General features: G+C 37.3%; 3 protein-coding genes across 7 annotated transcripts in view; 1 reads left to right on the top strand and 2 right to left on the bottom strand.

The window, feature by feature from the left end:
• Positions 1 to 9369, bottom strand: part of kcnh1a (potassium voltage-gated channel, subfamily H (eag-related), member 1a) — a 59864-nt gene extending 50495 nt beyond the window's left edge. The window contains exons 1-3 of one of the 4 annotated variants that reach the window (XM_084949543.1): positions 9096 to 9369; positions 5789 to 5815; positions 4139 to 4262 (exon numbers count right to left, since the gene is read on the bottom strand). In XM_084949543.1, coding sequence (XP_084805669.1) covers positions 4139 to 4262; positions 5789 to 5815; positions 9096 to 9168 — 224 coding nt within the window. In that variant the 5' untranslated portion in view covers positions 9169 to 9369. The remainder of the gene's footprint in view (positions 1 to 4138; positions 4263 to 5788; positions 5816 to 9095) is intronic. The other 3 variants (XM_084949545.1, XM_084949544.1, XM_084949546.1) reach the window with 3 other exon arrangements.
• A 2677-nt stretch (positions 9370 to 12046) lies between these two features.
• Positions 12047 to 14492, bottom strand: mrpl57 (mitochondrial ribosomal protein L57). 2 transcript variants are annotated; one of them, XM_084949550.1, is made up of 2 exons: positions 14337 to 14492; positions 12047 to 12633 (listed from the first exon to the last, which is right to left on the bottom strand). In XM_084949550.1, exon 2 carries the CDS (start codon positions 12616 to 12618, stop codon positions 12307 to 12309), a length of 312 nt encoding a protein of 103 aa, XP_084805676.1. In that variant the 5' UTR covers positions 12619 to 12633; positions 14337 to 14492; the 3' UTR covers positions 12047 to 12306. The 2 variants fall into 2 exon arrangements, with proteins under 2 accessions (XP_084805676.1, XP_084805677.1); XM_084949551.1 differs by lacking the exon at positions 14337 to 14492 and adding an exon at positions 14178 to 14295.
• A 403-nt stretch (positions 14493 to 14895) lies between these two features.
• On the top strand, positions 14896 to 20240 carry LOC146375174 (cytochrome P450 3A40-like). The gene is made up of 13 exons (XM_084949214.1): positions 14896 to 15061; positions 15182 to 15275; positions 15425 to 15477; positions 15714 to 15813; positions 16379 to 16495; positions 16724 to 16809; positions 16899 to 17041; positions 17139 to 17263; positions 17704 to 17788; positions 18014 to 18174; positions 18272 to 18498; positions 19475 to 19637; positions 19727 to 20240. Exons 1-13 carry the CDS (start codon positions 14994 to 14996, stop codon positions 19799 to 19801), a joined length of 1497 nt encoding a protein of 498 aa, XP_084805340.1. The 5' UTR covers positions 14896 to 14993; the 3' UTR covers positions 19802 to 20240.
• The last annotated feature ends 798 nt before the right edge of the window (positions 20241 to 21038 follow it).

Consider the following 21038-nt stretch of genomic DNA (forward strand, 5'->3'; position numbering starts at 1 on the left):
TATAAACAGCCCCTATTGGGTGTTGCTAATAGGTCAGCAGTTGGCTTTTGTCACACATATTTAATAGCAATTATTTGCCTCTGTTTAGTTCACCAAGCTCCTGCTTTAGAATTAAGATAGTAGAAATCCCCACAAAGAAATACAGGAATAAACGTGTGAAGAAGTGTAGCTACACAGAAAAAGGAATAACCAATAAAATGCAGAAATAGAGAAATGTAAGTTTATATACCGAAATGTTTTGTTTCATTAATTCGTTCACTGATAACTACTAATCACTGGTTCCTCTTTTTACGCTCATCCTCACTCTTGTGAGCCGTTTGATAGTAAGTGCTCAGTATGATCTTTTCACCACAATAATTAAGTAATTAGTGATGAATATATCTCTCAGTGTGTTCTCCTACAATTCATTACTACCTATTGCAGAAATAACGCATTAGTGATTTATTAATTATCAGGTTTCCTCCCTCACTCGTTTTCTGCTTTCCATCAAAGACATTCGGGAGATTTTAAGTTTGTTTGTCTTCCTCTTTCAAACAGAAGCCTGCACTTGATTTACCGACCTGATATTAAACCACAACAAACCATTACACATTGGCTTCAATATTTGTACTGGCGAGTGCTCTGCAGCTTATGTTTGGGCACCCGAGGGTCTAAATCAGTAATAGCCGCAGTGCTGGCTGTAACAAACACCATCTCCCGCAACAGATGAAATCTCCCACGTTTTTCAGATTTGGCAGCACCAACTGTTTCACTGGGATCCTATTAATATGGTGGTTAGTAGCATCCTTATTGTAGGCACAACAAACACAAGTCCTGAAATGATTTACTCACTCCAATAACCTTTTATTCCTTTATGTTTATGTATATCTACAGGTTTACCATTATAGTCGGTGATGCAAAGGCAGTTTCAGCTGTTACAAGCTGATTACATCACAGATTTGTGTCTGGTTTCCGGCTCTGTGGCGGTGCAAAAAAACCCAAAACAATCTGCTAGACTGTGTTTAACTCTGGGAATATCATATCAGATCTAATTGAGTGGTCTGTGTAATTTGAACTTCCTCTGGTGAGATGCTCTGGCAAAAAGAATTGATTCTCCTGTCAGTTGGGTCTCGTATAAAGCCAGGCCTTTGACATAGCAAAGTTAGCCCCACAGTGTCACTAATAACTGTGTATCCACATCTTAATTGTTAGGTTTAAGCTGACAATTGTATTTTTAGGTTTGAATTTGTGACAAATAAATCAAAAACTGATCACTCGGCTCTTCAGCCCTGCTAGAGACGCGGCTTTATAGACAGCATTATCAATCCCATGTCAAGCCCAGAAATTTGGCCCAGACTGAAATATCCCACCGATATTGCCATGAAATCTGGTCTGATCCCCTGACTTTTCCTACAATGTGTCATTGAAGTTGGCATTTATGTTTGGGAGTGTTAGGTCATGTCGCCTACCGAATTAAACATAAATAAACTCTGGTGATCCTTTAACCTTTTGTGTAGCACTATTGCTTCAATGTCAGTTTGTCCATTACTTTATGTATACTTTTTATGATTAAATAAAATGTATCTCCACCTAGACAAGCACTTAGGCAAAGTTTAGACATTCCTGTCACACTGACAATTGGGCAAGTGTGTGGCAGTGTAAAGAGGATGTAGAGTGCTGGCTGTGTGTAAAAAAACCATTATAATGCAGGAGGAACAGCAGTAGTAGTTTTTGCATGTTTGTCACACTTTTGTTTCTGACCATCCAACAAATTATTACAAGTTCAGTTTCACTAGCAACACCCAGCACTGATTACTATCAGACCTGTTGAATCAAGAAAACTTAAAAGTGAAGTACACTAAGAGATCTCAAAACACAACACATCATGCCAGAATTTAAGGAATTCAATATAAAAGTCATTGTAATCTCTTGGTCTGGAAAGGGTTACAAAGCCATCTCTAAGGATTTGGGACTGGAAGCAAACATGGTGAGAGCCATTATCCCCAACTGGAGAACACTTCATAGAGACCAGCCTACCAAAATTACTCCAAGAGCCCACTGACGACTCATCCATGAGGTCACAAAAGAACTCAGAATATCTAAATAACTGCAGGCCTCACCCTCAGTTAGGATCAGTGTCCATGATTAAACAATAAGAAAGAGACTGGGCAAAAATAGCATCTATGGAAGAGCTCCAAGGCTGACCAAAAAGAACAAAGAGCCGCACATTTGCCAAAAATGTCCAGCCATCAGTTCATGCTCTGAAGCTCAAGCACACTCGAATTATGCAGCAGGACAATAATCCATAAAACACCAGAAAGTCCACCTTGACAATCCTGCAATGTGGCTGAATTAAAACAATTCTCTAAAGAACAATGTGCAAAAATTTCTCCAAAGCAATGTGAAAAACGGCCAGTCACAAACACTTGATTGCAGTTCTTGTTGTCAAAAATGGCACAACCAGTTATTAAAAGAGCAGTTAAATTTTCACACAGGCAGGTTTGGATAGCTTTTTTTAACCCCCTAATAAATGAAAATATCATTTAGAGTGTGCACTTTGTGTTTACTCGGGTTATCTTGGTTTAATTAAAGTGATAAGATGATCTGGAATATGTAAATGTACCTCAAGTACAACTTCACTGTACTGAACAACAAATCCCATTACTGCAGACGCTGCACCTGACCAGAAGCACTTCTTGCTATTTCATTAAACAAATAACAGAAAAAACATTTGCATGTACTGCTGATGGGTGAATGTCCCTCTTATTCTGGTAATTAACAAGCAAATTTGCAAAGAAGTTCAATCTGAAAACACTACATATAGTCAGTTGTGGCATGTAGGGACTATTTGCAGTATAGGCTATATTTTCCATTTCAATTAAAATAACTCCAAATATTCATTAAAGGCAGATCTGTCAGATCACAAGCAACTACTGATTACATTATCCTCCTTAAATAAGGCTTTCCCACCTCAAAACATCAGCGCGCTCTGCCTGGTGGTAGAAGGTGTAAATGCATAAAAACAAAGGAATTCACAGCAACTGCATCCATAACTAAAAATGGCTCCTATTGTGACAGAACTACATATTAAACTGTCTGATGTCGGATCAAACAGTGCCAACCCCATACAGATCTTTTAATCACAGGACCCAAAGTAATACCATACCTATGTGATGAAAGGATCTAAGTGAGGGCTCCACACATTTCTTTTTAATGGAGAAATTTAAACGAACTTGATTAAACATAAAGTGTGAATATTTTAGCATTGCCAGGAGCTCATCGAGACAGCAGCGGCCATAACATGTTCTCAGAGTGTCACTGAACAATCTTATTTATTTATTGACGAGAAACAGCTGTAAAAAAAGTTCACATTAAGGTAGTGCCATAACAACTAAATGCTTGAGCGCTTAATGAAGTATTTTGAGTCTAAATTTAAAGTTTTCAGTAGTACAGTACAATACAGTACATTACCTTGTTCTAGGCCAGGTTCGTGTTCAGTGTTGGGTTAAAATCGTCTGTAAGCTCCAATTTTTTTTACTGATTCTTTGAATTTTCAGTACTGTAAGTGTAAAAAAAAAAAAAAGACATTCTGCTGAAGGAATACATTTTTACGTGCAACTTCTTGAGCTGTACGTTAGAAGAAAGAAATCACAGCAGTGCAAACAGTATCAAGTATCCCTGGAATTTGCACACGTTTAGTTGTTTGACTGCTGGACCTAACTGCACTTATAGTAGCCCATAACATTCAAATAGATCAAGTCTGAAGTAAGTCTAATGTGTAGAGCTGCTCTCTTGGCGTATTTCTACGACTGGTTTATACATCCCTGGCACTCATTCTAATGATGTCTTTGAATGAAGACAGCTCTTAATTAATCTACCAATTATGTGCTGAAAAATAGCCAAATTACATGTTAAGCCCTCCTTTTTACATGATGTAGTTTTAGGTTTTGCCAACCCAGAGCCAGGCTATGTTAAACCTTTAGTTTTTAGTTCATTACTTCTCTGTAATTAACAAATAATTGTTAAAATGAACAAAGCTAATGTTTATGTTGTGATGTGTTCTTGAAATTCTCTTAATAAATGTAAATACGTATGACAGTTTCTTGTTTTTAGCTTTTAACGTACAATATATTAATAGATAGAGTTCCCTTTTGCCTACCTGCAGGTGCTGCTTTTCTGCATCACCTCTGCTCTGTGATACCCCGACAGCTTGCAGAAACCATCATTGCTGTAGACGATGGGCCAATCCACTATCTGAGCATTTCCCAGGACAAAGTTGGTATCTGTTTTAGAGTGAACAGGAAATAAAAAGGGCAAATAACTCGCAGCATTTCCTAAAAATAGCATTGTAGCGTAACATACTTCAACTACAGGGTAAGGGAAAAGACCTGTATCTAACTGTATCTTAAACTGAAAAAGTAAAAAAGTTATTGACCACTATCCATCTATATCTATATCTCTCTTTCTATTTTATAAGCATATGTTTATCTTAGTAATATCTATCATTAAAAAGATTGGTGACTTAAAGCAGTTTAAAGATTTTTATTAGAGTCCACGGTCGCCTACGGCTCATTAAACACTCAGGGCAAGTGTAAACAAATGTAACCAAACATAAACTCTTTGCTTATGCAGAAAGCATCCAACTATCTGCTTCATTAACTTGCTTCTTGGCAGTGCAAAAACAGGTTTTTATTGCTTTTTTATATTTACCTATGTAGAGTTTGTAACAGGCCTAATTGGCTGCTTAATGTGTGTGTGTGTGTGTGTGTGTGTGTGAAAAAGTAGTTTTGTTTGCCATTAATTTATAGATATAGAAAACTGTAAATATCTGTATCTACCCTTTATGGAGAATAGAACACATTTGTTATCATGTGGCATATTTTTGAATTATTCAGAGGCTTTTTTGTGGCTAAATGTTAATAAGCTTAAATAACCAGACTCGCATGCGTACTTGCTTCCATCCTTTTTTCAACCTGTCAGCAGTTATATAATTAGCATACTCAAGCTGTTACTTATGTCATAATACATTAAATAAACAGATAGATTTGTTATTTTTTTATTTTAGGGGACATTTTAAAAAACCGAGATAAAGTACTACATTGTGCAAATGACTGCAGTCGGTTTTTCTGGGAAACTTTGAAAAACTCAGACAAATTTTAACATGAATATGTGTCACTTTTACAAATAACATTTGCATTTGAATGACAAATGAAATAACTTGTGCACACGCACATTTTGATATATAATATGCGCAAAACATTACGCATATAATGCCTGCAAGCTAGCTCACACAATGACACAATGTTCTACAGGGATCAAAAACAAAGGAAGATTTTGGTGATTTTTATGGATAACATAATAAAATAAAACATACTATGTAGTAGTGGACATAGTGATTTTAGCTAACATGAAAAACTAAACATACAGGCATAGACTATAACAATGTCACAACACTGAGGTAACGGAGCAGGAGGGAAGGAATTCAAAACACTGGGTCACAAAACACAGTTTATATATCACATCTAAACACAAAAACACATGAATAATCACTAAAAGCATGGGGACGATGCACAGAACATTTCATGCCAACATGTTATTTTGCAGTGAACACATGTTAATGTTGGGATCCTGGGAGGAAGGAGGCATAAAAGGAGGCATCTGTTAACTCACTAATGGGTTGCAGCAAACATTTCAGATCTGAGCTTTGTAAATTAACAGCATTTGGTCTAGAACATTAAGTGTTACGTTACAAAAAGAGAGACACTGACGGGGGAATATGAGCAGCACGCCAAATTAAACTTCATAGTACCTGTCTGCCTATGTGACAGTGTCCAAACTGAAATGTTTGAAAAGAAAAGAGGGTTAACAGATTACAGAGAGAAACATGCACTGAATGTCAAACAAACAGAGACACGCTTGTGTTTAACTTGAATAGCTGCTGATAGACATTTAAAGCAACTATCTGAAAAAAACTATTCTGATTAAGTTAACACATTAGTGGCCACATGAGTGCAGATAAAAACAGAAACAAGCATGCAAACTTAATCACATTTATAACCCTGTGATCAATTTTTTAAGCTTTGATTTCATCTTTAATAACTTCTGAGAGAAATATTTGCCACTTTAGCTGCTAGTGGATCCAGCTTTCTTCAGCTAACATCAGCTTCACTTATACACCCATTGCCCCGCTCAGTAGCTACACTTGTTCAACTGCTCATTAACATAAATATCTAATCAGCCAATCGGCAGCAACTTGAATGCAGCCATGGTCAAGATGACCTGACAAAGCTCAATCTGAACATCGAAATGGGAAAGAAAGGTAATTTAAGTGACTTTAAATGTGGTAAGGTCGTTAGAGTCAAATGTGCTGCAGCTCTTGATGGAGGTCCTAAAAATAAGCATTTTGGTTTAATTCGATAAAATGTGGCAAATGTGTAACAGAATGGCAACTGCATAACCTGACAGTGCACTACCATAAACAACAGCAGGTGTTCCAGCAGCTGAATAATCATTCTAACAGCTGATCATCAGCTGGGCCTGAACTGGTAGCATTCTGTTTTTGTTGATTGGTTATAATTATACTAATTTCTGAGATGCATTGTAACAGTTTTCGAGGTTTCCAGGACACTTTCGTGGCACCTTTACTCGAAACAAATAAAAGCGACCCGTTATGCCTTACCCTATTTTATGTGGGACCAACCGTAAAAGCACCTAAAGTAATGCCAGCACTGCATTTGCACATAACTGGATGAGTTGCAAATATAGTGTAACATTATCAGTGTTGCTCAGTGCTCTTAAAATGCCTGGACTACATACACTCTTCTACAACACTGCTACAGAAAAACATAAATACAAAATAAAATGTATAGCTAACATGACTATGTTCTACAAAAGACAAGGTAAGATTATATTACAGTATTAAATATAACACTAATATCAATGTAATCTGACATTGTTTCAGCTGTTTCTTCAACCGTGCCTATCTTATACTTTTTTGTTAGTATACTGTCATTTGAAAAGACAAGTAAACAGACGTATGCAGGTTGTTACTATGAACCAAATTTTGGGAGAAAAAGTTTCAAACAATGATCTCTAATCTCTGTGAGCCAGAATCTCAGGCTTCAGTCTGTTTTTTCCATGTGATGTTTCGATACAGTCGTCTTCTACAGGGGCAGCACGTAGAACTGTCAGTGCTGCCCCTCGGCAGGCTTCGAGATCAGAGGAAAATAGACTTTAGTAAAGAAATCTAGGGATTGTTTTGGACAAGAGGACAAACTCAGGGGCAACATATAAAACAGGTATATCGAAGACGTTTTTTAAACTTTGAGACATGCAAAGCTAATCTAGTGGAATCCCAGAATAAAAATACAGAGGTGGAAATGAGCATAATATGTACCTTTTTAAGTTACTGACATGTGTAATTGAGCCATCAGTGCTGTTCTTTGTGACTGTTCGTTTCCTTTTAAGACAAGTGCTGAGAAAAATGTTTGACAGGTTTAAATGGGGAGTGTAAGTATAGTGAGAGAAGATATCTGCATAATTTAAAAGTCAAAGTAGGTGGTGAACTGCTGGGCACGAAAATCAAAAAGTTGTCTTGAACACTGTCGTCAAAATATAGCACAAAGCTAGCTATTTAAAAATGAATGACTGGTACATAAAAGGAATATTTCATTGTTTGCGAATGCCCACCCACCACTGTCTCAGTGGCATCCAGCAGATTATAGTCTCGGCTCCTTTGTTTCAAGCTTGGGAGAGATTTACCACTCACTAATCCATCATGGGCTGCCTAAGGTCATAAGAAAAACATATGTATCTGCTTTTGTTTTTAAAGGGTGGATTTTCTTAAATATATTATACAGCTTAGGAATCCAGACATCACGCTGTAAAGCCAGCCTCACTGTGAAGAGATGCTGTCACTGTCTCTGAGCAGGCTGCTCCCTGTTTGTCATAACACATTTAAATGTAGATATGTGCAGCAGGAGCAGACTGACAGTGAGGCGGAGAGTTCATGCACAGAAACATGGTGGTTTCACATGTGTGAACCCCTATTTAAAAAAAACAAAAACAAAAAACCCCCATAAAGATAGTACGTATCCAGTAATTTTCCCAAAATGTGTCTCATGACAGAGGAAACAAACGCAGGTGGTTCTCTGTCACAGCCAGCTGTCAACTCTCCAGTCCGTGCTGTCACGTCCTGTTGGATCTAAAAAACACAGAAAAGCTACTTTCTGTGTTTTTACTGAAGCCAGAACAGTTGGCTTAACAAATCCCACTTGTCTCTATAAGTTTAAAAAAGAAAGAATCTTAATTTTAGTTCATATGTTTTTCCTGAGAAGTCTGGTCTGTGTGTTTTCTTTCAGTGAAATGTAACTCAAAATGGTATAACAGAAAGCCTAAATCCTCTTTATTAACTGATTCATAGCACCAGTTAGAACATGGTGCAAGGCTTTCCAGACTCCATGAAGAAAAGTGAACATGATAAAAATAACTATTAGGATTATGTTTGGACAAATGTCAACTACTTTTGGATACATTTTTAGATTTAGTTTAATAAATAATAATGCCTCAGATGTTGATAATAAAATCCCCACGGCTAAATTTCAAACTGACCTGTAAAGGGAAATTAAAGTGAATCCTATCAAAAGCAGGACTTTTCACTCTGTATATTATACTGATAATCTATTTATGTGAAAACTGTAGAAATAAGTATCACGCCAGACATTTCTGAGCCATACAATCTTTCCTTGGACATTTCCAATGGTCTTATGTAATCAGTAGTACATTTAATGCTTGTAATGCACACAGTGAAAAAGTGAAAGTGAAAAAATGAAATAATTTTAAAGATGAATATGCTTACTCTAAATACATGAGTGAGATATTGACAGTCCTACTAGAAACATTAATCAGAATGTTTAACACCCAGTAGTTTTTCCCCTCCTGGTAAAAAGATCACAAAAATGTTACTTTAAAAAATCTCAATAAAGGATTCTTAATTAATTAGCCCTCCTCGTTATTTAGTTAATTAGACTAGTTGACTGTGTCGAGGCATTTATTATGTCTAGCTTTCCAAAACAGAGTAGATTTCATTTTTAATGTTTAAATCGCATCATCCTTACCGTTCGACCGTCTGACAATATTCTCCAAAAAAGTATTCTGAGGGGCCACAAGTCCCCTCCGACCCCCCGCCATCCTGCCGCTTCACTCAGTCGTTTGCAGGTGAATCGTTACTCCGCAATCTGCAGTTTGTTTTCATGGTGTCTCCGGCTCTGAGCGGATTTCTTGGACAGGGGCTGGCTGTCTGGTGTGCTCATTAGCTACCTCCCAAGCCCGGTGTGGTGCGTTGGCGCCTCTTTACGCACCTCATCATCCAGGAGAGGAGAGGAGAGACTCTGGGTTAGCTGTTATTGACTGGTGTTACTAACAGGACCTGGAGCTCCATCTGCTGGACATAATTATGCGTACACTGAAAGTTCGCAGTGGCTCCTGCTCTCAACAAACTGCAGTTGTGGAACTAAGAGCGTTTAAGTCACGCGGGGATTAGCAAATGAAAGAACCCAACAAGCACAACTCAGATGGCCAAAGGCGAAATGGAACCCCTAGGACAGACGTTTTGAAGTCATATTTCTCTTTGGAAAATAAATAAAATATCCACACAGAGGCCAAGGCAACTGCAAAGGGACTCAAAAATAACCTCAAAGAACTGAAAATGACCTCCAAATAGGACCCCCCCGATAAACAAAAACGAACCAAAATACCTAAAACATACATTAACAGACACAAAATCTTACAAAGACTAAAACAACAGACCATGGGAATTAGGACAAATCTTCTCCAAATCACTACAAAGACAAAAAGAAAGAAAATTACTTTGACTCCTTACTCTGACAGTGGGGGGAAGACGACAGGACATAAAACAAGCCAAAATATGTGTAGAGTGATTAAAAAATACTCATAAGAGCACATAACTGTGTAATAATATGAAGGACTATTCGAAGATCAATAAGAGGCCGCTGCATGAGAAAAAAAATTCAAGATACTTTCAAGATGCTATGGAACTTTGCAGTGGAAATTGTACTTTTTACTTCACTTTATTTATTTTCAGATATAAGTTCTGCAGCAGAACTTACATTTGCACCTGTTTTCTTCTTCATTAAACATCACACAATCCTTCAAATTTAAGTCGTGTCTCTGTGTTGGGCCCCGACCCTCAGTTTTTTTGGTTTTTTAGCTGTAAAAGTCAAATCTCAAACAGTGAGGTTTAACCTCTCTTATAAGTTTGCAGGTGTTATTAAATTAAGAAAAAACCTTCCTAAAATCTCCCCAGGAGAATTCTGGTCAGTTAATTTGTAGGAACAGTAATGCTGAACTTTGTGGTTTCCTCTTTGTTTACTGCCGTGAGCTCTTTCTAGAACATTTTTTTCATCACCTCATAAATCTTGCTCAATTATTTTGGACTCGTAGTTGGCCACACTAAGACAGGCTAAGAAAACAAATCCTGCAGTGACATTTCCATCGAAATTAAAACAGTTTAGGTGGAAAGAATGACGTCATGAATGGTTTCCTCATACCTGCAGGTGAGGGCTGCAGGTTTTCTGTCCTCACAGTTTGGGCTCGCCTGTTGTTGCAAGTCTAAATCAGACTGGATGGCTACTATGGAAACCAGCAACCTGCCTGCGCTGCAGAGAAGCTCTGGTTACCGCTGTTTTGTGCTACACCAATTAAAAAGGTGGAAAATGGCAGAATCTTCCTGCTGTTTTGCTATTTCACTGTCCTGCACACACTGATAGAAAGAGAGGAGCAACCAGAGCACATTATCTTCTTATATTATTGCCAGTTACGCTTTAACCCCTCATGTAGCATCTGCAGGCATTATGCACACAAAATCAAAGTGTTTATGCTCACCATGTGGACGTCATTGACGATAAACCCTCATTGGGGTGGGTACATGAGCCTGATGGCTCCATTTAAGGGCAGATGATTTCCGAGTCAGTGTTTGCTTTTCTTTCTTTTTTTTTTTTATTTGGTCACAACTTACTCCAGTCTTTCCTTAAAAGGATAATAATCAGGTCACCTGCTGGCTTTTCCACCTGTCTGGTGATATAATTATGAATTATTACATAAAAGCAATAACTGTTATCAGACAACAGTGTAATGCTGCGTGTGTGCAGATTGGTTGTGCTCTCACTGACAGTCAGTATCTTCTTTAGTGCTATCAATTAACTAAAACACAGATTTATGCAGAACAAACTATATCAGCATCTCATACTATTGTTTGTGACACTTCTTTAAACCCTCATTGTGTAAAACAATTTTAACAAAAGTGTTTATACTATACAGTGAATTATTTCTTATATCCACGGCCAATAAAGCATGTGTTATGCATTGTCTGCTTTATTGCTTGGAAATGCTGAATGATGTCTTAAAGTAAACTACAGATAAATTTGCCTCAGGTCTGTGTTTCCATTTAAGGGCATGTAATTTGAGTTTGTGTTTGGGTCACACCTTCCTTCATGTCCTTAAAAGGTTCTTCCTCCAGATACGTATTGGTTCTGTCAATATTACTGATATGTGATGGCAATAACCACTGTTAGACAACAGTGTTGTGCTGCATCTGAGTTTTCATGAGGGCCAATAATCCAGAGTCTCTGGAGAGCCTTAGATTTGTGGCAATAGCAGGAATCATAAAGCATATCTTATCACAAGACTACAGAGCAGTAGATAAAATAATAAGGCTCATTACCTACAAACACAATACCTTAAAAGGATCAGTGAATAAAACCAAAGCATTTCCTTTAGATTAAAAAAAATATTCCTCCCACTCTTATAAAACTTCAAAGGGTCAAAAAGGCTTTACAGTCACAACAAATTAAAATGTGTTCAATTGTTTGTTAAAGTTACATAATTGCGCCCTAAATGCCCCAGATAATCTATATAATTTCTCAGTTTTCCTCATGGAATACACTTGTGCAGCTCATTCAGTTAAAGAGCTTTTGTAACCAGTGGGGAGGCTGAACTTAAAAGTGTATTTTGTTGTTAAGCTCTTAATTAAGGACGCACAGATAAAACGTGGCTTTTGAAGAGGATTTTATCCAAAGAAAGCTACATCGAAAGGAAGAATGCCAGTCACATTTTCAGCCGAACCCAAAACATCTGCGAACAGAGGGAGTGAGAACGGTCTTTTGGGAACACTTCAAAGTGGCTTCTCAGTTGACATCAAGAAACTCAGTAATAATAAGCCATAATAAACAAAAACAGGGCTTCTTTGGACAAATTAACTGTTTTAGATTGTTATACTATAAACACAGTCTTTGCATGTCACTTCACACGTTAACTTGACCAGTTCTTAGTGATTCTCAGATGACTCAGGTGATCTGTGATGCATTTGTGTTCAGGAAAATTCGCAAAGCTGGCCTCCTTGATCTTGAGCCAGTTCTGGGCTCTGCGTTCTGCTGCATGCCCGTGCTCCTGTTCCTGGGTCATGTACGGCCGGCTGATCCAGTACTCGTTCTCAGCCTCGCGCTCCAGCTGCTTCAGTGTGTTGCGTTTCATTTGCCAAGTAATCTGTCGAGGCCGTCGATACTTTCCGATCCACTGCTTTCCAGGAATACCTTTTCGCAGAAGGGTGAGGGTGAGGAACATGATGGCAAATTATTTCTGTGAAAGACAAAAACAGCTGAAATTAGGGACTGCTGTGGTGACAATTTATGACAGCAAAAGGGCTTTGGTGAAAATATAGCGGGGCTTCAGAGACACATTCAAAATTGGCAGAAAATAACCAAAAGACAAAGTGATTACAAACTTGAACATTTTAAATGAAAATGATTTCTTTTGAGAAAGGGCTAAAAATAAAAAGTACATTGAGGGAAAGCTGTCAGGTTATACTGCCATTAAATCTAATGAAGGTTGGGACAGACTGGCAATTGCTTGACAAACCAGTTTTCTAAGATGTTTGCATTTTCAAGTTTTGTTAAAAAAAAGGAAAAGAAAGCATACAATAAACAATTCCCATAATGCGAACTACATACTGCTATGAATCCAACTGTACACTGAGAAACTTCACTATTTCACCAATAAAACTTTATTTTAGGGGAAACTTTATTTTAACTTTAATCTAACAGCCACACTCAGTATGCGTCAGGAGCAATTCAGCGTTCAGTATCTTGCCCAAGGATAGTTCGGCATGCAGAATAGAGCCAGAGATTAAGCCACCAGCCTTCCGATTGGTAGACAACCCACTCTACCTCCTGAGCCACAGCCCGTAAAAAAAGAAAAAAAAAATGCTGCAAATGATGAAACATAAAAAGACCAGATTCAAGCCATCATGCTTCATTCAGATTTTCCTTTTAAAAAGGCCAAACGGAAAGAACAGAGTAGCTACCTAGACTTGGGAATGTTTACACTGGACTCCAAAATATTTGGAGCTGCTAACCTTGCATCAACTTACTTTTTTAAAATATATCTGCAATCGTTTTTCCATCTGGGAAATATCTTTGATGTTTAGGTTATACATCAACAGAGTTATATAGTAAGGATTATTAGGTGGAAAATAATTATTAGGAGGATAGTGGACATAAAACTTGCTAAGAGTCTAACCTCGCCATTATAACTAATGGCGAGTTATTAAAAATAAATAAATAAATAAAATATGCACACTATGAATATCCTATACTAATCCTCTTGCTAATTAAAATAAATCTGACTTACATCTGAATTATTCATTATTTCCAACATTCACTATAAATATTGCAATGACATCCTTAAAGTACATTTTGAGGGTCATGTTAATTGTGTAGTGATACTCGGATATAAAATATCATATTATATATGATATAACAGGAAACAACTAGGGTTATAATGCAAAATGAGGAGCCTGGTGATGTGCATGAATAGAGTGGCATGGGACAAATTTCTAGCAAAACCTGCATTTGCCCCCTAAATTATCTGCTTCGTGAACCAATATCAAATGTTAATTATACTATCAAACATTTAGAAAAGGTACGTTTTTATCCAACGGTTTTACTGAGGTCAGATTAAGCTGTATGTGATTCATCGACTAAAAACAAACTTGACGCCCCACAAGTAAATGCCCTTAACACAGAAACCGTTATAAAAAGAAAAAAATCATAAAATGTATTAAGAGTCTAACCTTTTTGTTATAAAGGTGGGAAAATATTTAAAAATATGGAACAAGCAAATACCTCAGCGTGGTTTAAATGCAAAGCTGTAAATGGAAGCTCTAAACGAAAGCTAATGTCAACCGTGCTTCACGTTGCAGAACAAGGACAGTTTAAAAACGGATCATTTCAGAGTCACAGCAGGCATACAATGGGAAACCACGCATCTAATCTTTAACTTACCTTCTGACTGCGTTAAAAGCAGCTGAATCTCTGACCAGAAGACAGGTTCACTATATTTGATTATAATACAAAGAACAAAAAAGGCAGAAAACAAGCCGCATAACTAGCATCCGCAGCTAACTTCCCGGGTCATTGGTTGTATTTCCGGGCAAACTATGGGGCCTAAAAAGGCCCAAAAGTCTTCCGAAATACGCGTTTGTTTGTTTGTTTTTAAAGAAAGGCTTAAAACTATTTTTAAATGTGTAATTAGGAAATCATTAGAAAAAAGTACCATACTCTGACATTTAAATTGTTTATCAGGTCGTGTCATTGCAAATTTACGAATCTGAGCGTTAAAAAAGTAGCAGTTTTTGCGCCAAACTGCTACTTTATTTAAGTTGTTTGTTTATTGTGAATTTAAATGCTTCAATTCATATAAACCTTTTTTTCTGATCAAATTTTTTGTTTGATATTCTGGAAAACCCGCTGAGTCAGAGGTGGTGACTAAAGATAACTGACCCACCACTGACCTCTTTTTTTTCTTTTCTTTTCTTTTTTTTTTTTTACAGCCTAGCTGATAATTTGTCAGTCTCCTCCCATCACGGAGTGGCTTTAAGATCAGGCTCCCAGCGCGTTTCCTCAGTTCCTTTTCCAGCGCCTTCAGGAAGAAAGTCTAAAATGTTTTTCACATTATTTTCACCAACCACCTGGACGTTGCTGGCGATCGTGTTTACCCTGCTTTTGCTGTGAGTATTCTGCGAAGGAAACAAATGGGTGTCAAGCTTTGTTATTAGTTGTGATAGTTATTTGTTTATAATAACTGATGTCATATCGATCTCAGTTTTTCTTCTTTTTTTGTAACACAGGTATGGAATTTGGCCATATCGTTTTTTCAAAAAGCTGGGGATACCTGGACCATCGCCTCTCCCTTTTGTTGGAACAGGACTTGGCTTTAAAAAGGTAAGGAAACCAAACACCAACATAGTTATACACCTCACCTTACAGTAAAAAGGAGCTGTCTGATGACTGACAATGAGTACCTGTCTTCTCTATTTAATTTGAATGCATACATCCTATTCTAAAACACAGTTTCCTGCATCTTCTTGTAGGGAATTCTTGCTTTTGACCAAGAGTGCCATGCGAAGTATGGGGACATCTGGGGGTGAGTTGTTGCTTCATGTGAAAGATGTTTTCAACTCATGTATCCAAGTACACTTAGCTGCACTTACGTGCCTTTTAAATAAGCTGTACGTGACTAAGATTGGGAATATTTCCTGTTTTTATGAAGGTGTTCCTCCTTTGGACCTGAAATAGTTTTAAAAAAGTGCAAATCTCTTTTGGTTGAAGCATGAAGATCCAAAATGTTAACTCAAATGACTAGATGCCTCCTTTTTGCAGGTTGTACGATGCAAGAACACCGGTTTTAATGGTGGCTGACCCTGAGATTATTAAAACTGTCACTGTGAAGGAGTGCTACACTGTGTTTACCAACCGCAGGGTAAGAGACCCTTTGTATCACATAGCAAAGTGAAACCTACGCAATGGGACCTTTGCGGGTTTATTTGCATGAATGTGTTAATTTAGCCGTCATTCAGTAGCAGGAATAGTTTGACTGCCTGACAACCTCCCTGGTTTTGCCGGGTGGGTACTAATGAAACATGGGAAACGTATTTTTTTTCTTCAAATTTGTCATTTGTACTCACTTATGCACATTTTAAAAAACAGCATTACAGACAGAACAGAAGTGCTTGTTATTCTAGTTTGTTATTAATCTTTGTGCTAAATTAAGATAAGTTGCAGCTTGTTGTATAGTTATATATTTGACAAAAAAATTACAATATACATTTCCATATGTATTCTATATGTACATTTTAAAATATTTTTTTTTTACTTTCTTCTATGTATAATAATAATATGCACACCATAGAGTCAACCTAGAGATAAAGGTGTAAAGACATTACAGTTGCATTACATTATCTCAGCAAAGTTCATAAGTTGATGTTGGACATGGAGATGCTGGAGGAAGCTAAATTTAAGCTTTAAGTGTAATTTAATTTTCACAGGATTCTGGTTTTATGAATGGACCTCTGGATGATGCAGTTTCAGTAGTCAAAGACGAAAGGTGGAAAAGAATTCGGAACACCGTGTCCCCATGCTTCACCAGTGGAAGACTGAAACAGGTTGATATCATGTATCAGTTATGTTGTAACTCCAATTTTGTTAATCTGTCTTAAGGAAATTCTCTCTCATGTCTTATGAAAAGTTCTGTCTTTCTGGTCCAACATCGTTAGTTACATTGATGTATATAGTATCTACATTCTACATTTTTTTGTCTCTGTAAACCCACTGACATGCATTCCAAACAAAACATAAATAATATAATTCTCCTACTTTATCTCCTTTTTAAGGTTTATCCCCTTGTTGCTCGCTATGCAGACCAACTTGTTGCTAAACTTGAGGAAACAAATTTGGATGAACCCATCAATGTCAAACAGTATGTTGTTAATCTTTAATATGCCAGCATATTGCATTGTTCATCCTATAGTAAATAATGCTCTGACTTGTCTTTTCCAATTCTCACAGGTTTGTGGCTCCTTACAGTTTAGACACTGTGACCAGTGCTTCTTTCAGCGTGGAGACAGACTCCATAAACAATCCAAATGATCCTGTGAATGTGCAGGTCCAGAAGGTCCTTAACTTCAAATTTTGGCCTATACTTTTCCTAAGTATGACCTCCTTTTGACCCTTATTCAAACTCCATTTGCTCATATAGTATTGCTAGGTTTTTAATTTTTGTTCAATTGCTCTTTTGTCTCCTTTCAGTGGTTTTTCCCTTTGGTAAACATCTGCTGGAGCTCCTGAAGATTGAAATCATGCCGAAAGACAGCATTGACTTTTTCTACAACATCATTAAGAGATTTAAAACCCAGCATCGTGGAGATGAATCTGTAAGAATAAAATGTATAAAAGAAGTTCAACATTTCACAAAATCAAAGGCTTTCTATTTTGTTACATTATATTTAAAGATTAATGTCTGTGAAGCACAGCAATCAAGCTCATTATATTAGCTTGAAAACAGGAAATGAGCTGCCTATCCTTTATCTACAAATTTTTGTTCTGGTTTATTTTAATTTGTATTAAAAAAAAACAAAACTAAAGATGAGAAATGTGTTGTTTTTTTTTCACAGGTTTAATAACCTGACTATTAGCTGGTCAACAATTGAAAACTGTGTTCATCTTTTACATACAGTCTACCCATACTACAGATATAATTTTCAATTTTCTTCTGCTGTTGTCTTTCAGTCACCCATATTTGAGTCAATAGACTTTGAGCAAGTTTGCATGTGTTGCTGACACAATGTCAATGAATGTTGTCTTTTTGATCTAGGCCCGAGCAGACTTCCTGCAGGTGCTAATTCAGAGTGAGATCCCAGAAAAGGAGTATAAGAATGATGAAGAACAGCCAAATAAAGGTATGTTTTACCAGAGAGGTAATCCATAAACAGGGATATTATATCCCTATAACATCCCTGCAAATATTTAGAGACAGCCAGGCTGGCTATGAGTATCAAAAATGTACACCAGGAAGGTTGGACTTTAAATCAGTGTTTAACCAATACCAGTCAGTTATTACATTAGGACTACACTAGCTTTGAATATGATTCTGAAACTGACAAGGATTTTTCTCTTTTTGATAGGTTTGACTGAACATGAGATCCTTTCCCAGGCCTTGGTCTTCATCTTGGGAGGCTATGAGACCACCAGTACCACTCTTACTTACATGCTTTATAATCTGGCCACCAACCCTGATGCGTTGCAGACCTTACACAAAGAAATTGATGCTAACCTGAAGAAAGATGTACAGTAATTTCTCACATAATTTGTCTTGTTACCGTAGCAGACAGTCTTATCACATTTTCCTTTTTTGTGATTGTGTGTTTTCATATTTTGCCTAGGCACCCATTTCTTATGAGGAGCTGACCGACCTGCAATACCTGGACCATGTTATACTCGAGTCGTTGCGTTTGATTCCCACTGGCCCTCGGCTCGACAGGACATGCAAAAAAACTGTGCAGGTGCATGGCCTCACCATCCCTGAAGGAACTGTAATTGGGATTCCTGTGTGGTTGTTGCACAAAGACCCACGCTACTGGAACTCACCTGAGCTTTTCAGACCAGAGAGGTAAATCTGCAATCTTATCAAGAACCAATCTTGGTTAAATCTTGGAAACTATTACTAAAGAAAGGGTGCTTTACAAGGTTTATTTCTATAGACTAAGCCACTCATATCACTTTGTCTTTGTAAACCTTACAAACAAATCTGACATAAATGCTGAAATACAGTTGGGTTTTCTGACAAGAAGTGACTCAAAGACATCTACACAATCATCACAACAAGACAAAGCAAGGCTGTATTGAAATTAGTTATAGATTTATTTTAAATACATTTATAAAAAGATTCAATTTCTTTTCATCTTTTTTAGATTTCTCTGTATTTGCATAATTCCTTCTATTTAAATATATAAAAAAATATAGTTCCCATCAGTTTATTCTTAATATTTCAAGTAATGAAGTGATGATATTTTGACATTTTTGAAAATTTAATGAAAATCAAAAACTTGAATCTCTCATTTGTAACACTCAGGGTCTCTTAATTGGATAGTTTGCAACAGGCCCGTTGGCAGCAGGTTCCACACATGGATTTTGGGCCATTCATTCCATTTATCCTGACAGATCCTCTTGAGCAGACTTCATGAAAAGTTTTAGGTCCCTTTACTTTTAGTCACGGATAGCCAGAGACTTATCCAGTGGTGTCTTAAGACTGTGTTAAAGCTTCATCAGGATGTGATTTAGGAGACGCCGAATCTTATCTCATTATAGACACCCAAAAACGTTCTGTAGTCCAGGGGCCACGCTGTGCTGTAGAGCATTAACAGTATTCGTTTTTGTGTTAGAGCACTGAAGTTAAAACTACAAATATTCTTACTGAATACTACACCTGAAATTAATGTAAAAAAAAAAAAAGAATTCAACAGAGGATTTTTTGCTACTGTTTTGAGTAGCTAGATTAACTGCATCCTCTGTAACAGCATGCAGAGCCTTTTCTTTTTACATAGTAACTCCATGATTTTAAAGGCTTATTTGATCTGTATCTGCAGGTTCAGTAAAGACAGCGGGGAGGAGGTGAACCCATACGCGTACATGCCGTTTGGACTCGGCCCTCGTAACTGCGTTGGGATGCGCTACGCCCTCCTCGTTATGAAGATGATTATTGTCCGTCTCTTGCAGAAGTACACTTTGGAAACATGCAAAGAGACCATGGTAAGAGCAACACTCCTCCACATTCAGACTATGATGCTACTTTTCTGTCCTGTCCCCGATGTTACATCCATTTCTTTTCTCTTTTTTAGATTCCACTTCAGTTTGACTGGAAGTTTCAGCCAGTTCAGCCTGTAAAACTCAAGATTGTTCCCAGAAATCAGTAATCTAAGAGGGAACATCTCCAAATCCCATCAAACATGTTATTTTATGATTTTGCTTTAATGTGAGGGAACTGCTGCCAGGATGACATTGTTCATGTAATTTCTTTTTTCAGCTGCTATTTTGATGAATCAAATGTATTTTAATTCCCTTTTTTTTTACTGTGTTGAATGTTTAATCTGACTTTTCTGTGTTCAAAAAACACATCTACCTTTGCTATTTCTCCTTTTATGGTTAATTGCATGAATTTCTTGATGACATTCTTGGACTTGTGACTTCTGAAAAGTGCAAGCATCCATATTATCTTTTGACACTTCTGCTTTATGGGTCGCATTTCTTCCTTGTTTGGTTTCTTTTTTGTGTGTCAGTTTGGTAGAAATTGGTGTCCGTTCATGTATGAGCTTCATGATGCAATAAATACAGTTACAACTAGAAATTCAGAGACTTCAGAGTCTTGTCAAAGTCTGTCTTGAGACTGTCAGGGCCATGAAATAAGCTGCTGGCAGTGAGCACACATCTCCCTGATGCATGTAGCCTTATTATTGGTGGCAGTGGCGGTCCTAGCCTGTTTGGCACCCTGGGCGAACACTCCCTCTGGCGCCCCCCCCCCCACACACACACATATGAAGAGAGAGAAAGTATGCATAGTATGCAAACGGTTACCAAACAGCCATCATAATTCGTCATACCATGAGAACACGACAAATCAACAATTGACACTGACTAATTAATATTAAAATCTGTAACATAATGTATTGTTTGGAGTTTGGTCTGTTACTGTTACTATTTTTATCATTTCTTCTTGGAGCAACTGTAACCCACATAATTTCCTTAGGGATTAATAAAGTATTCTGATTATGATTCTGATTGTTTCAGGATGATCTGCCATTATCCAGTGACACATCTGCTTACCTGTATCTTTTGCTCGTTTCTCCTCCTCTTCTTTTCTCATTTTTATAAACTGAGCACCTGATGGCTTTGAACTTTTCTTGTCCATCTTCCATTGGTTTTAATTTTGCACTCCAGTATGAACACCCATCCCCCAACACAAGGATCACCACAACATAACCTAACAGACCTACACCTTAGTTCACAGATTCGATTTGTCTAGGGTTTATTTCTGGGATTTCACACAATCCAGGATTCGAATCATGAATACATAATGGGCTTGGATTTACAGCATTATGATTGAAATATGCTCTATTTGGAAGCAGCCGGCCCCCTCCCCTTTCGACGGGTTGT

The sequence above is a fragment of the Perissodus microlepis genome, chromosome 13 (assembly GCF_051167445.1).
Source record: "Perissodus microlepis isolate ML-2025 ecotype Zambia chromosome 13, ASM5116744v1, whole genome shotgun sequence".
Taxonomy (NCBI): Eukaryota; Metazoa; Chordata; class Actinopteri; order Cichliformes; family Cichlidae; genus Perissodus; species Perissodus microlepis.

What these genes read in the sequence shown, in the direction of transcription:
- mrpl57 (XM_084949550.1), bottom strand. Translation starts at nt 12,618, where the DNA reads ATGTTCCTCACCCTCACCCTTCTGCGAAAAGGTATTCCTGGAAAGCAG.
- LOC146375174 (XM_084949214.1), top strand. Translation starts at nt 14,994, where the DNA reads ATGTTTTTCACATTATTTTCACCAACCACCTGGACGTTGCTGGCGATC. An exon ending in GTGTTTACCCTGCTTTTGCT is followed by an intron (nt 15,062 to 15,181) that starts GTGAGTATTCTG and finishes TTTGTAACACAG; the next exon opens with GTATGGAATTTGGCCATATC. An exon ending in TGAAGAACAGCCAAATAAAG is followed by an intron (nt 17,789 to 18,013) that starts GTATGTTTTACC and finishes TCTTTTTGATAG; the next exon opens with GTTTGACTGAACATGAGATC.